Here is a 21124-nt window from a genome sequence, read left to right as displayed (position 1 = left end):
TATCTAACTCTCATGGTGTATTTGCTCTGGATGGATTTGGATTTATCTCTTGCGAAGATTTGTGCCATATTGTATTTCGAAAGGATACTTCAAGGGAGTAGAAGTAAGTTCAGCATATATATTGTACGAAAAAGATTTTCCGGATTTACAAGCAAATAAAAACTAAATGAACGGAACAACTTTATATTTTCAATGATTTCGATGTTTCACTTATGAAATACATCAAGTATTTAATCAATTGTTAAAAAAAAAAAAAACAGGAAATGTTAAGCTATTTGGATCGAATGTTATAGATATTATAATGACTGGCGTAGAAGTATTATTGTCGTAGCACTAAGATAGCAAGTGCCAATACGATTGCTCACTTTGTATTTATTCCTTTTCTAACAGTTAAAAATTAATTTCATTCTATGTTTTGTTTTATAAATTTACCTACTATGTCCAGAAACAAAAATCATATAATAGAATTATGCCAATCAATTGAAAACCCACTCGCTTATAGAGTAACAAAACCAAAAAATATTCAGTCTAGTGCCTATAGAATCTTCTTCGTTTTCGGGAACGTCGCTTAAGTGATAAAATTAAATATATAAAGGTATTGTGGTATAACGGGGTATTGTTTTTACTATATTATAGTATTACTATGTCGCAAATAAGGGCATATTGTTGGGTATTGGGTATGCACAAAATCTTATTAATATCAAAATTAAATATTAACAAACATAATATCTATCAAGGAATGGTCCTCACAGATCAAGACGTTAACAGGCATGTATACAACGAGGCGTATTTAAATATTAATAAGTAGAAACTGTCATGTTTTTCACACGATTGCATTCGCCGAACGGAAATGAATAGGCGCAAAGATAATTCAGTTTCCTTGTGAAGCCAACGAGGTAGTTATCATGTGAGAACTCAGCGCTCTACTTAGCAGACCACAATAGAATATGAAACTCGCTCTCCGGTTTCTTAATGTAGTTTTAATTGTGATAAGCCTTATCGCGAGGGCGCAGGCCTGCAATCGCATGCGTCTTGATTCAGTGAATTTGTTCATTGATTTTTTCGTTAATAATATTTGCCAAAATATAATACCATTCAAGAAGCGAACGCCTTATGCCAGATATTTTGTCACACGATAAAGCAAATCGAGTATATTAAAATGCATAACCATCCTATACTTTCGAATATTATATCTTGATACCAAAATAAATAAAAAAAAGTTTATTCCAACCTTGATCGAGATATTAATACAACATACGATGTTATTATAAATCTTTTATAAATAGCATCGAAAGGAAATATATAATATTTATTTGTCCCAGTACAGGAAGTTCTTGAGGTATAAAAGTTTAAAAAAACGACCGAATTGAAGGTGAACTTATATTTGGGTCTTTTTGTCAGTCGAAATTAATTGCATATTTCGATTTTTTGTGATAATGAATAATCTTGTCCTTCAAATATCACTGGTCATGGACCTCATATTAATCAACGTGGTATAACGCAACGTTTTCGCAAGATGCCCAATTAAAACAATCACTAATAAAAGAATAAAAGAACAGCTCTCAGATCGACTAGTTAACCTAATTGTGCACAAAGAAATGACAAAAATGATGAACATTAAAGCGATATAGCTTCCAAGGTATTGCATTTTAAATATCATTTTCAAATACGAAATGAGCGTCTTTATGTTTCTTACGTGTAGGTACATCGAATGCGTTTTAATAAAAATTTAAATACAATAACGCTTTCCCCGAATAAAAATGCACCACATTTGTACACAACGAGAAATTTCAATTTCCAAATCATGTCTTGCTCCATCATTAGCACGAAATGTTATGATAAAAATAAATGAGTTATTAAACAGAATTGCAGTGAAGCGTTTCAGAATCGGCGAATTTTTTTCGTCATCATTGTTTGCTGATACAGAGCTAATTCTCACGAAAATATGTTCGCAACGAAATAGCAGATTGTCTCGAATGTTCTCATCGTGAGAACCGTGAATCAATTATTACTTACATTATTATGATATTATCAATTTAAACGAGGCGGAAATCCTTTGAAATGACCCTTGGCATTTGTTTCGTATAGTGGTTATAGGTACATGATGTTTTTATGTGATAGACTTAAGATTGTATCTATTACAAATTAAGCGTTGTTTATTTTGATTGAACTTTATCATGATGAAGTATCTAGAGTCACTTGTATTTATCATCAAATGTGAAATCGTCTGTGTTTGGACAAAAAATTAAAAAAATGGCAAAGTTGAACAATCTGTGTTAATAAATCGTGTAATTATCAACAAATGGTTGACCCATGCTAATAATTATGCTGAAGTGGAACAATCGAACCTATCAACATATCATCATCATCATTTATTTCTATTCGTACCTTATACACGTGTTATAATCGTCTTGATGCTAAGTTATAAAATTACATTTGAATTTCGTGTTTATCTAGGAATAGGTGTTCGCAATAAATTCGTCATCCTTGCCAGAAAGCCCTTCGAGCCGCGCATTCGCAGCCGAATAATATTTCGTCAAAAACAGGAGGTACGTGCAAGAATTCAATTCAACGGACTCTATTAGCAGTTATCATTTGTAAATGATATATTTAAAGGTTTTTTACTTGAACATTTCCTGAACGATTTATAATTAACGTTTCTATAGTAAATACGTGATTTTACACTGTTTCAATATTTATCAATATATTATGAAATGTGTTCGCTAGAATTTTGTCCCTTAAACATGTCAAAAAAAGAGGCAAATGGAAGTAATAGTCACACGTTAAGGGTCTAGTCTACCACGTAAAGTCTAGGGTTCAGCTAACTCGAGCACAAGTTTTTGGTATTTTGTATTCATTCCGCCATCGTTGAGGTCGTTCGTCCCGGCTCTTGTCTGATCATAGTTATTCTTTTGCATACCGTTCGAGGAATCCTGATTCCGAATGCGTAGTATTAGCACATCGGAGGCAAACGTTGAATGAATTTATATTGAATGATACACATTTTTCTTTCTATTCTAATGGCAGTTTTTTTCTGCGTAGCTCATTGCTAGCTTTGATGATCGTGACTGTTATACAAGTTTACAATGGCAGCGGTTGGTTGGGACTTTAGTATGAGTAATATTATATAATATAACCTTTGGTATATTATCTATACTAATTTTATAAAGGAAAGCATTTGTATGTTTCTAATGTTTTCTTAAAAAACTTCTTCACCGATTTAAAACTTTCGCTGTTAGAAAGCTGCAACTTCACTGAGTGAAATAGGCAATATGTGTACCACGGGCAAAGCTGGGGCGAGGAGCTAGTGATTTAATACTCGTAATATATATCATCAATCACAAACACAATCATACCATCGAAGAGATTTACACTGCTATTTACCTACATGTCTTCACTTACATACACGCACCCTAATTCTAATATACACACATAAACTGACACACGCACACTCACACACACACATTTACACACACATACACACACATACACACATTCGTACACTTCACAATTTACTATTAATATCTAGTTATAATCGGTTTATTCAAATTTTCACATAGCTAGTTATAATACTTAAGTTAAGGAAGAGCGGGTCCTCCTGACACAGGTTTTTTCTTAAACTTACTAGGAGGTCCCTACTACTTCATATTTTGTAAAGTTCCCTGACGAGTATAATCTGGGGATCTTCAAAAGTCGAGTGAACAGGTACCTCCTAGGGAAGCGCGCTCCATCTTAGACTACATCTACGCTTACCAGCAGGCGAGATGGTAGTCAAGCGCTTCCCTATCTCATAATAAAAAAAAAAAAAAAAAAAGTTGGAAATGAAATAAACTATTTTTATTTATTTATTTAATAAACTTTGGTGTGTTTGGTGACGTTTTTAGAGTTTTTTACACGCTTTTAATTAGCTTCACCTGTATGTTTGTATGTTTGTTTGTATGTTTGTTTGTTTGTAACCGACTTCTTCGGGCGCGATTTTGACCCACTTTAAACGGCCAGATTTCGTTCAAACTTTGTAGATTTATTGAGGACCGATGACAATACACTAATTTGATAAAATTATTCCATTTTTCAATTTGCAAAATATGATAAAAGCGTGTTTTTTAGTTTTTTTAAACTATTATTTACTCTTACTTCTTTTAGTCTTTAATTTAACCTTCAATATCCAGATTCTAATAGGCATAGATAATAAGCAATTAAAAAGTATATCGTTTACTAGGCGCATCATACGTGCGACCGAATATTGCTTGGTGCGTTATAATTTTCAATATAATATCTATAAGTACGTCATAAGTGTGGTACAGAAATAGCCTGAGTCTGATCTTACGATAATATTCGTGAATAACGATTTGTTTGATGGACTGCTTCGCTACGGGGAAGCAGTAAACGCTTGGAGTACGTAGATAGTGAATTTTCTTTGGTATTAATAAGTTAGTTATTTTCTAAATATAGGCCATATTGTACTTGGTAGTTCATTGCGTGAGCGTTTTGTTATATGGTTTTTGTGTTTGGGTATATGTAGTTAAGAAGCTAGAGGGTGACAACGGCTACTTTTTCCGCGGTAAAACATCTCTTATCAATGGGAATTTCCTCTGATTTTTAGTGAAATCGCGGACAGAAAACCATTGCCTTATTTCTATTATTGTAAGGTTTCGATTAGAATCCCAAGCAGGATGTATATTTGTAGCACACTTAGCTCTTTCTATGTCACTCATACAGGATCTAGCTTTCAAATCATGCTGCGTACATGGATCCTTGACCTTTCTACAACTAAACACGAAACAGTATCCATTACGGTGCATATAATATGCTTATGTTTTTCAATTGCATGCTTAAAGAGGTTTGCATAGATGCATGAGCATGTAGGAGCGGTATCGTTTATGGCATTTGTCCAATACAATTAACATTACGACTATGTTAATTACAACTGCACCTTGTAGAGATGATCTTTAATTATTTCGGTTAAAGAAATAAATGTACATACATAATGTATGTTTGTGTGATGAGCTAATAAACGCTTTTGGACAAAGCGTAAACTTTACAGTTCCATCAATATCTGAATGAAATACGTCAGGGGCTGGTGGCATTAATTTAATCAGTTTGGTTCGGATGTTTTGTTACCTAAAATATTATGAGCCAATCTCGTTAAAACTTCTCACTAGATTGTGTTACTTTTTAGGAGAGAGACGGGGGTGTCAACTCGCCTCCAAGATTTATGCGAATAGAACATATTTACAGGGAATAGTTGTGATTTCATAAATAACACCCAATTTGTTGGCAAACTTGTATAATAAATAATTCATGTAACTGCAATCAAAGTGATAATTCGAGATAAGCGATACAATAATGGAGCATATTCAAACCTACGTACACCTCCAGATATTTTATATGGTGAATTAGTTCATTGAAAAATCCTCAATCCGCACAAGCTTTATGTGGCCAGCGGTATAGATGTTCTTAAATATGTAATAAGAAGATGTAAGAGCGTTCGAAAATAAAATGAAAACTCTACGAATTGAAAATCTCTTTTGATTTTGGGTGTATTGTTATTTATGGGTCATATATTTGCCCGGTCTTTCATATTCTTTCATACACACTTCCATATTGGATAGATACGATACGATAAAGTATTTGATTACAAATGGACATCATCGAATCTTCAGTTTGTTTCCAAAAGGATTGGGTAATTTTATGATTTGTCTATTTATTTGATAAACACTGTTTAACTTACACTTATAAGTAATAGAAATGAACCGATTGATTTATTAGATGAAGTCTTGAATTTATCAATCAATTCAATTAAGTCTTTGAGTTTGATTTATTGATTCTATTGTTAGATACTTGGATCCAGCAAATTGTATCCTAACTACACTAATCTTTACACGTATTCAACTCCTAATAATCAATGGAAATATTGCAAGTGGCACCAGCTCAATTATGCGCATACCATCCACGTTTTCCTTGACTTGTACGCTTTTTATTTGGACTCGAGTCGTTAGGGTCTAAATGAACTAGTGACAGGCTCGGCGGATGTAGGTGTCCGCAAATATGAGAGCTTGCTCAATCTCCATACCGTTTACCTTATTACCTAATCTGTTTAATGTAATGCTATACGTATTTGTTTGAATGTGGTGGGCTGAATATTTGACTTAACTTTATGATATTATTGGTGGGCTCACGGTGGGACAAGTTGGGTTGACAGGTTGTCTGAGTATGGATGTTTTTATGTCTAGTTGTGTAACGGTAAGTTTGTAGCAAATATACTTAGTAATAACTTATTTTATGTGGTTTGTTGTTCTATATGAAGCTTATTTTTATGGGAAAACTTACTGGTACGTAAATCGGAATGTTATCTTAATATTAAAAACTTCAAATGCATGATTTACACCTGTATAAATGAAGGCGTATACCTAATATTTTATCTTATTTACATAATAGCATTCAATGAGGTACACTAAGTCTTGATGAAAAGAAAAGAAATTAGATAGGTATTTAACTCATGTTATACCTTAACATTCCTGTAATGTTGAAAATTTAAGCATTTCTTATTTTATGCACCAATCAGTGACAGTAGCGTAATATAATTGTAGCATACTCGAGTGTGTACGAGTATCATTTACCGATTACTAGCTATGGAATAAAGTAGCGGTTGTCTATGATACAGAGAGTATGAATGATCCCCCACCACGGCGGACACCAAGCGGCCATAGATGATAGCTGGGGCGCGCGTGCCATGTGTCTATGGTAATTAAAAGCACGATTGGCATTCGCGGAGAACATTCGTGTGATATATTTACAGGACATATATTTATAGTTGTTTTAAATGAAATTTATGCATACGGAAGTAAATAATTGACATTAATATTCGCAATTTTGTTTTGTCTGTAAAGGGAGAAATGTTGTATGCGTATCTCTATATTATAACGCAAATAATTCTCCGTTATTCCAACAAAAGTATCGTGATACATGGTTATTATTGTACGGCCTCTGATATTAATAATAACTGACGGTTAAATGCCCCTATTAGATCTGGATGTAATCGAGTAATCGTCACGTTGATTAGTTCGTTCATGATATGTCGCAACGATAAAAACGTCGTAAAATGGCCCAAGTACCTATACTATATTTTTTATATCAGTTATAACAATAAAATTATGAACCTCAATAATATGCAATGAAATTGTTATTTCAATTTATAACATATGAAGTAATTAATTAATGTTATAATAGTAATGGCTTTATCACGTCGAGAGATTTCTTAAGGAGCTCTTGCGAAGAACTAATAAATAAATTATTCAATACAGTAGCGGTAAATGTACCATAGTCCTCTAACAACGTAATGTACAAAAAATTTGCCATCCTTTTGTCAGGCGTATTAATTTTCCGCAATTTTTTTTCTGTTCTTGCGGTTAGTAATTTCTATGAATTGTGACGATAAATAGCTTTAAATATTCAGTTGAATGCATAAACGTTCAAGTTAATTTTATATTTTTTAAATAATCGTAACGATTTCGTACAAAACAGCTGGCCGGAGATAGGCCACACTTCTCCGCCCACGGACGTCGACAACTGTCGTATCAATTTGAAACTAGTTTATTTCATTCATTTGACGATTGTAGGAACACATTCCGTATGCGATAAAACAAAGTGTTTACTATGAATTCCATTTCCATAAAACGAATTGCCATTTGCTTATATTATATAACGGTGTTTTTTATACGTATATAGTATATTTATAGTGTTAAAATGTTAAAGTAGACTGTTTGTAAACGATTTTAAATAAACCGTTCGGAAATTATTATTAATTAATTATACATGCTAAAGTTTCGAAGAATTTCTTCTAGAGAACTGAAGTGTTTTTACGTTTCTCATTAATTTTATTAAAGGGTATTCGTCCGTCCATTTTGCCGTCCTCGTATATTCATTTTATAGTAGATCCAATAGAAACCACACTACTATATTCCATTCACGAACAATATGAAACCGTGTTTCGGCGCATTAACCAATTTCTAGGCCCTAATAAGCTATACTATTGGCAGGCCATATAGGTAGGTTCCCTAAAAGGCTATAACGGGCGATTCCTTCGCCCGCCATCTTGGGTAACTAGCTGCGTCGGATAAGGCGGACGTGTGAGGTGAGCTTAGCCATAATAAGTCCTTATCTATAGCGCAGCTCGGGGACGGAGTTTATGCAAGTTTCATGTTTTTTTTGCAGTCTTCGTGTATACATTTTAATATGTATTTTTAAACGTTTAATTATTGTTAAACTAGCTTTTGCCCGCAGCTTCACATGCGTTAATTCGGAGTAGTTTAATAGATGTTATTATACATAAAAAAGAGGAAGCTCTTGAACTCTATCTATTAAAAGAGACCCCATTAAAATCTGTTGCGTAGTTTTAAAGATTTAAGCATACATATATACATAGGGACAGAGAAAGCGACTTTGTTTTATACCATGTAGTGATGAATTTAAATTAGAGATGAAACAGATCTTAGATTACGTAAACAATTGTAATTTTGTTTTGTTGCTAATAATGCTTTGGTGCCTGGTTTAATTATTTTGGACTTCTGCTTAAATCTTTTTGCTACGGTTCCCATAAATATAATAATTTCGCGTTTAGTAAATCGATTCCATCGTAACTATTTTGCAACTTTAATTCTATCGTAGCTATATTGAAATATCCCTTATAATATTGTAAATGTGAAAGTAACTCTATCTCTTCTTCATGCCGCTGAGCCAATTTTGATAAATTTGGCATAGATAAAGTCAGAGACCCCAGAGAGGACATAGGATAGTCTTTATCCCAGTTATCCCACGGGAACAGGAACTATGTTGGGGGAAATTCTGAAACTGTCTATCTATATTTTTCTTTACTACAGCCGAAGCCACGTTCGGAAGTCTAATAAATAATATATTATTATTATTATGATTGAGACTTTATCTGATGTAATACATAACTCAAAGTTTTCTATGCTAACTATTATCATGTGAGTCATTTATAAAACGATGTAATCGGAAATAAGTAGTTACTTGTGTAGACGTTCTAGGAATCTTACGGTCGGTACGTACGATCAAGTAAACTTAATTATAGGAAGCTGAATTATTTAAACGTTTCGGCGAATTTATATATATTGAGGTAAAACTACAAGATATGCTATTATATCTCGTAAACAGTATGTATTCATATATAAATCTTATATTATCATATACTTGTATTAAAGTTTTCCTTGTAAGATAATAATAAATAAACCTCGTGCGAATTTTCCTCTATATCTAACCCTGTAATGACAAATCCAATCACACGTCATCACTACATAGTATAAAGCAAAGTCGTTTTCCGCGTTTGTCCGTATGTATGTATGTATGTATGCTTAGATCTTTGAAACTACGCAACGAATTTAAATGTTTTTTTTTTAAATAGATAGAGTCATTAATTTGTTTTAGGTTAATATGTACTAAAATAACATCTATTAAACTTCTCTGAAATTAACACGTGCATATAGTTTCGTATAAATTTTTATGACATTGATTTTTAGTTTCAAATAAACTAAAAATCAATGTCATATAAAATCGTTTTTGTACAAAGCTTTATCAACCTGCCAATATGCATTAAAAATCCATTTCCTCACCGCTCAAAACTTTTTTGCAAAACAACAGGTCAAAACATAATTTATAAGATTATAAATATTATTATCTCGGGAGGTGCAAATGGGTGTTATATCATTTTAAACGTTAAATATCCGGTCTCCGGATGGAATGTTAAGTGGTCTGTAGTCATAAAATTAACCGGTCCCTTAATGGGCCCTAGTGAATTAAGGGATTGTTATGGTTCCAAGGCAATAATACAGTAATTTTAAATGTCAAATTTTATCTGTAATTTAAAATAGGATTAATTAGGTTATATTTAGAAGGTTGTGGAAACTTGAAAGATATCGACTTATCTTATTTACATTTAGATTTTTATTAATCAAACTCTACCAGTTTCATTTGTGCGTAACTTTTTTTTTATGTTCACTAATTCACGCCGCCTTCTGTGGGGGTGTGGTAGCACGGTGCGGGCTGGCCCAGTTCGTGCCGAAGCGTGTTCGACTCCCACACTAAAACTAGTGTAATTATTGTCCTCAATTAATAAACAATTGGCATATCTGATCGCAATTTGCACCACTAAACCACGTGGAAACCACACAACGATAGCTAGCTATATTATAGCTCGAGTAACCAAACGCTTCGAACCTTATCCTCTATACCCATGGATAAGATTTACAAAGTACCCTCTTCTGAAACAGTCTTAACTCTATCCTAAGACAATCCACACCTGTAGTGCATCTATCGTCACTTCAGTAATCGTAGGCAGATCGTGTGAAATGTCGTAATCGTCACGTAGCAGTCTCGTCGTGAAACTGTCAAATCGTCACTCCACTAATGGGGGTCTGTCATCAGCTAGACCCCTTTAAACTCCCATTTCCTGTCGTCCAAATGTTATTTCAACGCGGATACACTTAAGTGTTAGAATTTGTGGTTTGTTGATATATTCGTCTTTAACACAGATGCAATGTGTTAATTGGTGGGACAGATTATGTAATATTACATTTTTTTGTTTTATTTGATGCATAAGTTTCAGTATTCAGCATTTTTAGTATCTTAATTCCATGAATATTACTTGTTTATGGATTTAAAGTACTATGCAGGCAACAATGGCCGATGAAAATGATTTATATTTATTTGCACAACTTGGAATGAGATTCACTCAAAAATATTTAGTTGTATTTTTCTATAATTAGTTGTTGCCCTTTTATTAATTAAATCCTATTATTACTCCGATTATTATATCCGACTTACACCGATGCATCAATACGCAGTCACGCATGCTATTTGTATGTTATATATAAAATAAATTGTTCACTTTACGTTTTTGTTTCTACGTTTCGTCATAAATTCCTAGAATTCCCGGTATGGTGGATAAAGAAGTTACAACGCAGTGTAGGCGTTGTAATAAGGGTCATGTTGACCGACTGTTAACTGCGATCTTCCTGTTATGAAGCTGATGTCATTAAAGCGCTGTTGTTACATTTTTGCAGTGTGATTAACTTAACTTTATGATGCAATGACACATGGCCCTTTTATTGCCAGTTAAAAATATCGATCAAGTGCAAGTCGGAGTCGCGTCAATAAGAATATAAGTGAACTAAAAAACAACTTAAAAAAATGATCACCCATCCATTTCATGAACGTGTCCACCGCTGCTTGACCTCGATGTTTTCTGTTGGTACAAAAGCAACACAAATACATCATCTTGGTATTTAACCACAGAATTTAACCAAAGAGGTTTTTTTTCTGTTTTGAAAGTGAAAAAGTACTAACAAACAAATACTCGTTTGCATAGTAAGTATATTACGGGTTTGAGAAGTTTTATTTGACTGTTGTAAAGAAAGTATATTTTCAATAACTGAATGCTTTATTTTATGGTTAATGATGAAAGCTTTATTTCTTAGTCCATTAATTATTTGTATACGTCGCTCAATTGAAGTAATTTTTAAAAATTGCATTCAATGCTATCTGTACAAATAAAAATAAAATCCAATTGATCATTGATCGTTTGTTGAATGTTTTCAATTCAACATAAAGTCACAATACGAAGTTTGTGCATAACGAGAGCGCGCATCACTTGATCTCCCGTATCTGCGCTCGTATCCTGCGGACGGAAGGCCGGATGTTACGTCACCGGCGGAAATAGACGCCCTCTGTGTCAGCGCTGTCGTCACCGCGGCGTCACAGACTTGACTAAGCGCGGTCTAGCCTAGAGGCGTGTCTGTGGCCATGGGCTACGGTCGTTGACAGATGAAGATGCGATTCGACTAAGAATAGGATCGATTCTACGCCATTTTATCACGCCGTACGTATAACTTCGTACGGATTTCTTGTGTAATTTAAGTGATAACATTTGTATGATGAAATGATTAGGCATAATAAAATAAACCTCTATAGAAACACAAAAAGTTTATCTAAGTGAATCGTTATATTCAAATGGCATTAAACACAAAATGGATACATAAAGGTCATGGAACTTCCTGTTCTCATTTGAATCGTACAGAAAATCTGGTTGAAATCCGCGAAATATGTAATGAAAACATATAAGTGAGGTTTCGGCAAAAAGACATAAGGGGACGATAATAATAGGCATCATAATAGTCAATAGAATATGCTTATAGAATTCTAATGAAAAAGTTGTTATAAATTGCGTTTTTAATTGAATAATTATTTTCTAAAACGTTCGTTGTTGATGTCTATTTACATGTTACATTGACATTTTAATAATAAAGACATGATAATACTCAATCAATATATCACATAGCAACGCATTAAACCTATAAAAAATGAACGAAACGAAAATAATGTATGATAATGTTATTAAAAAAAACAAAATAATTCCAAGTAAATCATGTTTTTCCTGTCTATAAAATCGGGTTGCGTCACAATTCCCAAAATTCAGGAAAACAGTTATCACAATAAAAAATATCTTAGTTACACTTAACAAATTATTGCTATGAACCCACAATTCCACGAATATCGTCATATTTTTTGTCTATTGAATCATTGTACTGAGATTGTTACGCTCACATATGATCGTAATGAAGGGGAAATGACTGTCATTATTATTAAGTTCCATTCAGCCAGCTTACGTGCTTATACAGCTAACGACGTTCTTAAAAATTATCTAAATGCACATATGGCCACAAAAGGGATGTGAAATATCAATCAAGCATATTTCGGAGCATTTTTCGTATGTTTATCTACACTAATATAAGAAAGTGGTAACTTTTTTATTTTGTATTTTTGTAACGTTTTCGTGCAAAAACTACAGGATCAATTTTAAAAATTCTTTGATCATCAGAAAGCTGCAACTGCCTACACACAGACTATATATTTACCACGGGCGAAGCCGGGGAGAACAGCTGGTGTTATATAAAAAACGAAAAACACGCTTGAATCATATAATCAGCTAAATGATCTCACTTACTCTTATACAGAGTACACGTAAGGGAGAAATTATTTAATCAGGCCATCAGGTGCACCAAGTTTGAATTAAATTTATCCAATTATAGTGGGTCAAAATTGACTTAGAACCAGTCAGTTACATACAAAAATATTAACATATAAACGTAAAAGTGAAGCAAATGAACGCGTGTAAAAATACGTACACATAAAGTTATGTTAATGATTTAATCTACAGTCAAAATATTTAATAAACGAATGACATCGAGCCAACCTGCGCAATTCGACCTATGTTACGTTAGTTTTCACACCTTATTCTTAGTGTAGATATTATATTGCTGATCATGTGAGCAAAGTCCAATGTTTGATGTAAACATCCACCAAGCATTATTTACGATCGGCCAAAACACTTAATCAACTGCAGGATGATGTTAACCATGCACCGATATTTATCCAATCAAAATATGTTAATTCTAATTTGCTCCCGTTCAATTCGGCCGCGGTTTCAATTTGCCTCCTGCACAATTAATGGGCTTGTATTCTCAATTAACTGACAATTCGGTGGCATCGATTATTTCGCATAAAATGTGCGGGCGACTCCCGCATCCGGCGATTAAGTCTGGCGCATAAATTATGTTGCGCCTGCGCCGAACCGTGCGTCCTACGCCTTGATTTTTGTTAGATAAAAAATGGAAGGGTTCGCCGCAGTCTGTTTCTTCATCAACGTGCTTATTGTTTGTTTTTGCAAGTCCTCTGCACCTGTGCGTAACCTTTTGCTTTTTGTGCACTGATACCCATCGCATAAAAAGCTCTGACAACGTTTTGCTCTCTTTACGGTTAGCGAAAAGATAATGATTTTATTGAAAACCCTTTCAGTTTTTTTTACACGACTCATATATGTACCTATCTCGTATATTGCAAACCAGTTGGTTTATCGCTTTGAAATTTAAGCACAATTTGTATAATGAGTATTGGCCGTTGACTGCAGAATGTCATACTAAATCATTATTATAAATATCAGTCGCTTGACCTGATAAAGTTTGACGGAGACGATATGATAATAGTGTCAATTATTGATTTACAGATCCCGCAAGCATCGCCGGCATCGCCAGGCTCGTGCCGGCGACCGGATGCGACACTGGCCACATAATGTGGCTGCTTGATGAGCCCAATCAACCTTATGAAGGTAATTATTTATGCTCAACCATGTTGATAACTTCTCTCTGCACATGCAAATATTAACCGGTCATATTTAATTTCAGATTGCGAGCAGCTTCTCTGTTTTCGCTATTACAATGGCGATGATGACGAATGCGTGGCAGAATCCTCTGCTCTCCCAACACGGTTCAAAGTCGACCTTAAGAAACTGCCGCTTCGGCTTAAGGAAGGCATTTCACGGAAGAGAAGCGGCGATCAAGTATCGCCGTTCTCTTATAACAATGAGAGCTTTGAAATGAATTCAGAGAATAGTCCCCGAATTGAACGAGTTTGTCCAAGTCAAGATATCAAGCATTTAAGCGAAGATGTCGATAAGTGCTCAATTAGTTCTTTAGAAAGGAGCGGGACTTCGAATCTCGACCCAACAAAATGTGATCCTAGCAAATCTCTAGTTAGTAATATAAGTAAGGAATCTCCTTTTGTAAATAACGAATCTCAGAGTACGATAGATTGTAAACCAACGTCATCGGGTGTAAAAAAGAAATGTCCACCACCTGTCGATACCGGAGGCGGCCAGCCGTTAAATGGTGTTAAGAAAAAAAGTAATTTTAGTACTGGTTTGGAATCTCCGTCTTCACCAGATACGGAATACTATAAAATTTGGTCACCACAGAATCCATGTAAAATAATGAAATTTGTGTATGATGTTGAAGGTGCCAATATACCCAATGAAGCGCAGAAATCTCCAGTCCCCCCTTTACCGCCGAGACAATCGCATAAGCCTTTGGAACGAATGCATGCGTTACCTCCAGCTGTACAAAGACATAGAAAACCTAAAAAATTGACTAAACCAGAAGACGCCTTTACATTTGAGTTAATAGATACAGATGAACAATTTTTTACTGATAAAAATATATCAAATTCAGCTGGGTTGCAAAGTGATATCAATGATTTTAAACCAGGAGAATTTTATTCAAGCAAGCCAAACCATCTTCCATCAACAACAAACGTCAATCAGTGTCATAATGTGGCACCATTAGCTACACCAGAAACTGAAGGTAGTTTGTGTGAATCCACAATATCATCTATGAAAGTATCTAAATTGACGGATGATAAAAAATTAAATATTGTACCTGAAGGCACACCTAGTGTAAGTAGAAAAAATATTATGTTCATTAAGGATATAGGCCCTGATAACTATATAACTACAACATTTGCGCGGAAAGATAAAGATATGGTAGACGGCATACATTTAACTCCTAATCATGCAAAATCGGAAGAAAAAGCGCAAAATACCTTTTTAAATGACATCAGTAATAATGCTGATTTCGAAGACGATAATAAAAATCAAATTGAGGAAAAAGAAATAACTGTTAAAGGCCACAAACCTCTCACTAGGCAAAATTCCGGTCGGGCAAACACACCGACTATGATGACAGCTTTTCTTAATTCATCTCATATAGACGGACCTAGTAGGGAAAGTGAAAGTAATAGCCCTAACGGTCCAAGTTCTTGTAATTCCTCACATTCTACATCTCCCGTCGACGAAGGATGTAAAGGTATACCCAATGTGGGTACGTTATTGATGAATCGCAAATATTCATGCGACAGCTCCACTCCCAAGCATTCAAGTTTACCAAGACATTTATTAAAAAATCTAGGATGTGAAAGTACTCCAAAACATTCCCCTCACCGGACTAACTTTCTTAAAGATGTGCCAGATAGTCCAGCGAGGCCACATCCTCGAGTTTTAACTCGAGTAGCAGCTCTTGCTGGCTCAGCCGTTCCGCAATGTCCTCCAACACCGACTCACCACGCCCGACGGCCACGTCCTTTGCCACCCTCAGATTTACACCCACCTCCTGTGCAAAGCTCAGAGAACCGACTTCACGAAAATTTCGAAATGGTTGAATTCACTAATGAATTGAGGACATCGGAGATAAGATCTCCGAATCTAGAATTTATGAACAGCAATCATTTCACAATTGTTCACGCTGGGCCTCCGGACGATGTTGTGTTAAGGAGACCACCGCCCATTGAAGATATTGACGATAATGATAATGCCGTAGCGTCTCCAACACCTCTACGGCATATGGCTGGTATAAGATTACCTTCAATACCTGAACGGACGTCACGGCAGATGGCGCTGACAGGAGATTTTCCCGCCAATATGATTGGGGGAATTATCGAATGTGAAGAACCACTGCCTCCTGGTGAGCATGTTTGTACGCTTTCAATCAATACTGAATTCTTAGCAAAATTAACTAAACATTGAATTAAATATTGTTAGATTTCTTAAACTCTTAATTTCCCCAGCTATTATCTATACTTTTGTGAAATTACACAGGTTCTACTTATTACAGATTTCTCTTATAGATAAAACAATCAAATATTTACCTTACTAGCCTTCCTTATCCTTAAACTTTCGATTTATAATAAAGTTAATTGTAATAAACTAAACAAAATCATTTCCGAAAATATGCATTTATACTAAACATGGATTTTTCAGGATGGGAAGCACGTATGGATAGCCACGGCCGAGTATTCTATATTGACCATATAAATCGTACAACGACTTGGCAAAGACCAGCAGCCAATGGAACATCTCCAAGATCACCTGCACCAGAAATACAGAGGAGGCAATTAGATAGAAGGTATATTTTATGTATAAATAGAAATAAAAACAGTTTATATCGAATTTCAATTTTAACAACACTCAATTTATATTGGTAGATTTATATACAAAATATTTCGTTTTATTTGGCCCATAATATACGAGATACCAGTAGGCAACTTCTAGACGGTGGGCGGAACGTTTCATTCAATAACCGTCTACTGCCTCAAATACCATTTAAAACTCAGCATGAATTCTTAATTTGAGAATTTGGCATCTGCATCGGTACTAGTCAAATCAATCGATCCAAGCATTAATAGCTCAAAACAGATTCAAATTAATAGTTCTATACTTTTTGGAGAACAAGAAAATGGTCCTACTCAAATTTACCCAAGTCTTTTGACACGTTTTTATAAATCCTTTCAGATTAGAATGTTATGGTATATTATTGTATACCATAACTGTTTAGTATTTAGCAAATTCCTGGACAATTTCAGAGCTTTTTCTATACCCTGGCCATTCTCTTTTCAGGTATCAATCAATCCGCCGTACCATGACCCGCTCTCAGTTGGGGGGCGAGGAGGAGCGCGTGAGCTCGTCCCCTCCCCCCGCAGCGAGTACCTCCCGGCCCGAGCCGCAAGTACCACACGCGCCACACCCCGCGGCTGAGTTCCTAGCTAGACCGGACTTCTATTCGATACTCCATATGAACTCTGTTAGTATTTGTAAATTCTATATTCGCTTTTGTCTTCGATATGTTTGTAATCAAATTAGCGTGTTTGGTGCAAATGACATTTAAGATAGCTAAAGAGAGAGATTTAGAAGTTATATTTAATTTCATTTCATTTATGAGCATTTTTATCACTAATAATAATTGGAACTAGGTACAATATAAGTAAGTTAATATAAGTAAGAATATAGTTAAACATAAATTTTAGAGGAATTCAAATCATATTTTGTGGTATTTCATTAGAGAAAGTATCATGTATATAAAATTGACAGAAACATTCAAACCGTGTCTCCGGATAACATTATTGACAACCATGCTGTACAGGAGGATATTATAACATAGTTACAAGTCTAATAATAATTCTCTTACATGTTGTTACAGGAAGCATCATCACTTTACAACTGCAACTCCACTCTAAAGCACATGATATCAAAAATACGTCGAGACACTTCATCCTTCGAGCGGTATCAACACAATAGAGATCTTGTCGCCTTAGTCAATATGTTCAGCGAGTCTGATAGAGAACTGCCGCTGGGATGGGACACTAAACTCGATAGAAATGGAAAGGTAAGTACTATTATATGAAACAAAAGCCAATCAGAAAAATGTAATTATTGATTACAGCACAAGAAAAATTAGTAAACACAATTCACATATATTTTGAACTAATGATTTTCGTAAATTATAACCTAACATTTACTATGTGCATCGCAATAAACTAACCAAGGCAATGAAATATATAGGTATATAAAAATGAGTCAAAAAATTGATTCATTAAACACAACAGAATCAAAATATAAGATTTTTCTAAATTATACATTTATATACTAACATTTGTAAGTACAAACGGTATAAACTAACCTAACCTAACCATAGCGTTTCTTCGTGGACCACGTGATGCGCCGCACCACGTTCATCGACCCGCGCCTCCCGCGCGCCCCCCAAGCGGGCCCCTTCTCGCCCCTCCTACCGCCGAGACGGCGGCTCATACACCACGATCAGGTCTACAACTTGTGGTCTCATGTTATCAATGGTCTTGTAGTAGCTGTCAGTTTGTGTTGTCTATGGTCTTGTGTTATCTGTGCTTTGAAAACAATTAACAACAGAAATATCAGCCTTTTTTTATAAATTTCTACATACTCGGAACTATCCACAAATAAATATGTAACATGTTGATATATGTTTTTTTTCTTATCTTGAATAATATAAAACATGATTTAATTGGAAACGAACAACAATTTTAATTACAAATATGAATTTGTTATATGATTATATAAATTTTCCGAAATTTTCCGAGGCCGATTTCTTTTTCTTTCCTTCCCTTCCTAAGCTATTCCTTTATTCCTGAAATCAATCCTTTCCTTATCCCTACCTCTGCAAATGTCCACAGGCGTTGGTGATCACTTACAATCAGGCGCACCACCAGCTCAGTTGCCCACAATGACATAAAAATAGTTAACAGATAGCATAAGATAGTATCAAAATCTATTTTGTTGTTCGCATGTTCTTGTACTGCATCATAGCTCGCTCTTTTAGATCTGTCCAATGTGCATCATGCTGATTATGTGTTGCATTACTTAGCACGTAAACGTTTGTGTTGTTTTCGTTTCTTATTTCTCTCATTATGTGTATGTATGTTTGTAGTTGGTTCGTCGTTTTGGATTATTTTTTGCATCTTTGTATTGATTTTTAGACGATGTTTGGACTAGTGCGTTGGAATTCGTGTTTTTAATATCATTTTCCTTTACATTTTTGTGATACTGCACTAATATACTTTGTCATTATTTTGTTCAGGCGCCAACTCCACCTCCGAGGCCGCCAATCACTTCGTCGGATACTTACACGCATCAAACTCAAGAAATTCCAGTTGCTTATAACGACAAGGTGATTATTATAACATTGAATACTTTAAAAACACTAGTATCGATGTTTTGCTATATTATGGTACTTTTTGTTTTTCAGTACCAAGTAAAACACAAAAAACAAATTATCGTATAACAGTTTATTTTATTATACAAATTATTAGATTGAAAATTTTAATAAGAAATTTCGTTTTTAAAGTAATGTCCCTTTTTAAAGTTCTCAATATGACCACAGGTGGTAGCGTTCCTTCGGCAGCCAAACATAATGTCAATACTCCGTGAAAGGTGCGGGGGCTGTAACAACTCCATACGCGAGAAGGTGAACGCTGTGAGGGTGGAAGGCGCCTCTGCCCTGGCGAGATTCCAGAACGACGTTCAACTGACATGTCTGCTTAGGTAAGTGTATCATAGTGTTTTTATGCATATTTAATAATTAAAAAAATATATATCTTATTCTAACAGAAAGTTAATGAAATACAATTTTGAAATCAAGATAGCTAAAAACAGTTAATTTCAATTATTCAACGCTATGCAACGCCATCTATGGTAATGTAATGGAATTAAGGCAGAATATTTGTACTCTTAGCCGAAATAACTTCACGCAATTACAACTAGATGGCGATGTTTACTCTAAAAAATCGTAGAATAACTAACTTATTTTTTATTTTCGACGGTAAATAAATTTGTTAGAAATATGATCCTGTACAATTTATTTTGTTTTTTGTCGGGTATAAAAAATTTAAAACATTTACATATGCGAAATACCATGTGTAGATTTAATTTACTTTTAAAAATTTGAATATTAACTTTACAAATTAAATGCTTTTATGAAGATTTTAAACGAGATTTATTTTGCAATTGTTTTAAGCGAGTATTATGGATTTAAAATTCATTATATTATTATTAAGATAAAACACAAAAAAAAAACTTTGAAAACTATTTTCCACAAAGATTTCTAAAAAATATCCTACAATTGTTCTTAGTTGTAGTAGTTATAATAGATTATATTTTCTCCGCCGTATCATATATTATAAAAAAAAGTTAACCGTCGCCGGACTGAAATAGAATAGCCGAGAGTCCGTTGTCCTTATTTATACTTTGATCTCGGGAATGCAAGATCTTGTAATCCGTTCCCATACTAACCAAGTTATTCAATCCTGTTTCAACACATTGCGTATTCTGCAGGTTCTATTTCTATGCCATATTCTTAGGAATACAAAAAGTATCTTATATATAACGACTTTAATAGACGGTTTAGATTCCTCGTCTGTTTTTATTAGTCTCTGGACAACATTTTATTATGATGGTTTTTTTTTTTAATAAAGTAAGGATATTACCCCGAGAATTTTTATGTAATTTGTAAAAAAAACAACTACTTAAAAAATCATAAGGTAAAAAAATAAATAATCTAATTTAAACAATAGTGTTTATTTTGATTGCCCACTTTGCTGCAATTTTAGCTGCGACTAAAAAAAAAATGAGTCTTACGTTACAAAAACTCCCGTTTAAATATTGTTAAAAACATAATGAAACTTGTAGCTCATATATAAAATTTAAATACACATAGAGTTTAAAAATTCTCTACATGGACTGGATTAAAAATTATTCACTAAAGAATGTTAATTATTTATTACATCGAATTATCAATGAGTATGGATAAATTTAATTATACCTTAACGTGCCATATAACCTTCTCTTAACGGACACTTGCTCAATATGGACTTTATGGTTTTTGTTATCTATGGTAGCCGGTTAGTACTGAGCGGG

General features: G+C 34.2%; 1 protein-coding gene across 3 annotated transcripts in view; it reads left to right on the top strand.

The window, feature by feature from the left end:
• The window catches only part of LOC119834939 (E3 ubiquitin-protein ligase HECW2), an 86188-nt gene that overhangs the window by 31592 nt on the left and 33472 nt on the right, over positions 1–21124 (top strand). For 2 of the 3 annotated variants that reach the window (XM_038359491.1, XM_038359493.1), the window contains 8 exons: positions 14078–14179; positions 14256–16364; positions 16661–16805; positions 17297–17480; positions 17877–18062; positions 18372–18497; positions 19290–19379; positions 19593–19753. In XM_038359491.1, coding sequence (XP_038215419.1) covers positions 14078–14179; positions 14256–16364; positions 16661–16805; positions 17297–17480; positions 17877–18062; positions 18372–18497; positions 19290–19379; positions 19593–19753 — 3103 coding nt within the window. The remainder of the gene's footprint in view (positions 1–14077; positions 14180–14255; positions 16365–16660; positions 16806–17296; positions 17481–17876; positions 18063–18371; positions 18498–19289; positions 19380–19592; positions 19754–21124) is intronic. The other variant, XM_038359492.1, reaches the window with a different exon arrangement.

The sequence above is a fragment of the Zerene cesonia genome, chromosome 20 (genome assembly GCF_012273895.1).
Source record: "Zerene cesonia ecotype Mississippi chromosome 20, Zerene_cesonia_1.1, whole genome shotgun sequence".
Classification (NCBI taxonomy): domain Eukaryota; kingdom Metazoa; phylum Arthropoda; class Insecta; order Lepidoptera; family Pieridae; genus Zerene; species Zerene cesonia.
The sequence above is the reverse complement of the archived record's forward strand: the minus strand, read 5'-3'. Positions and strand labels throughout refer to the sequence as shown.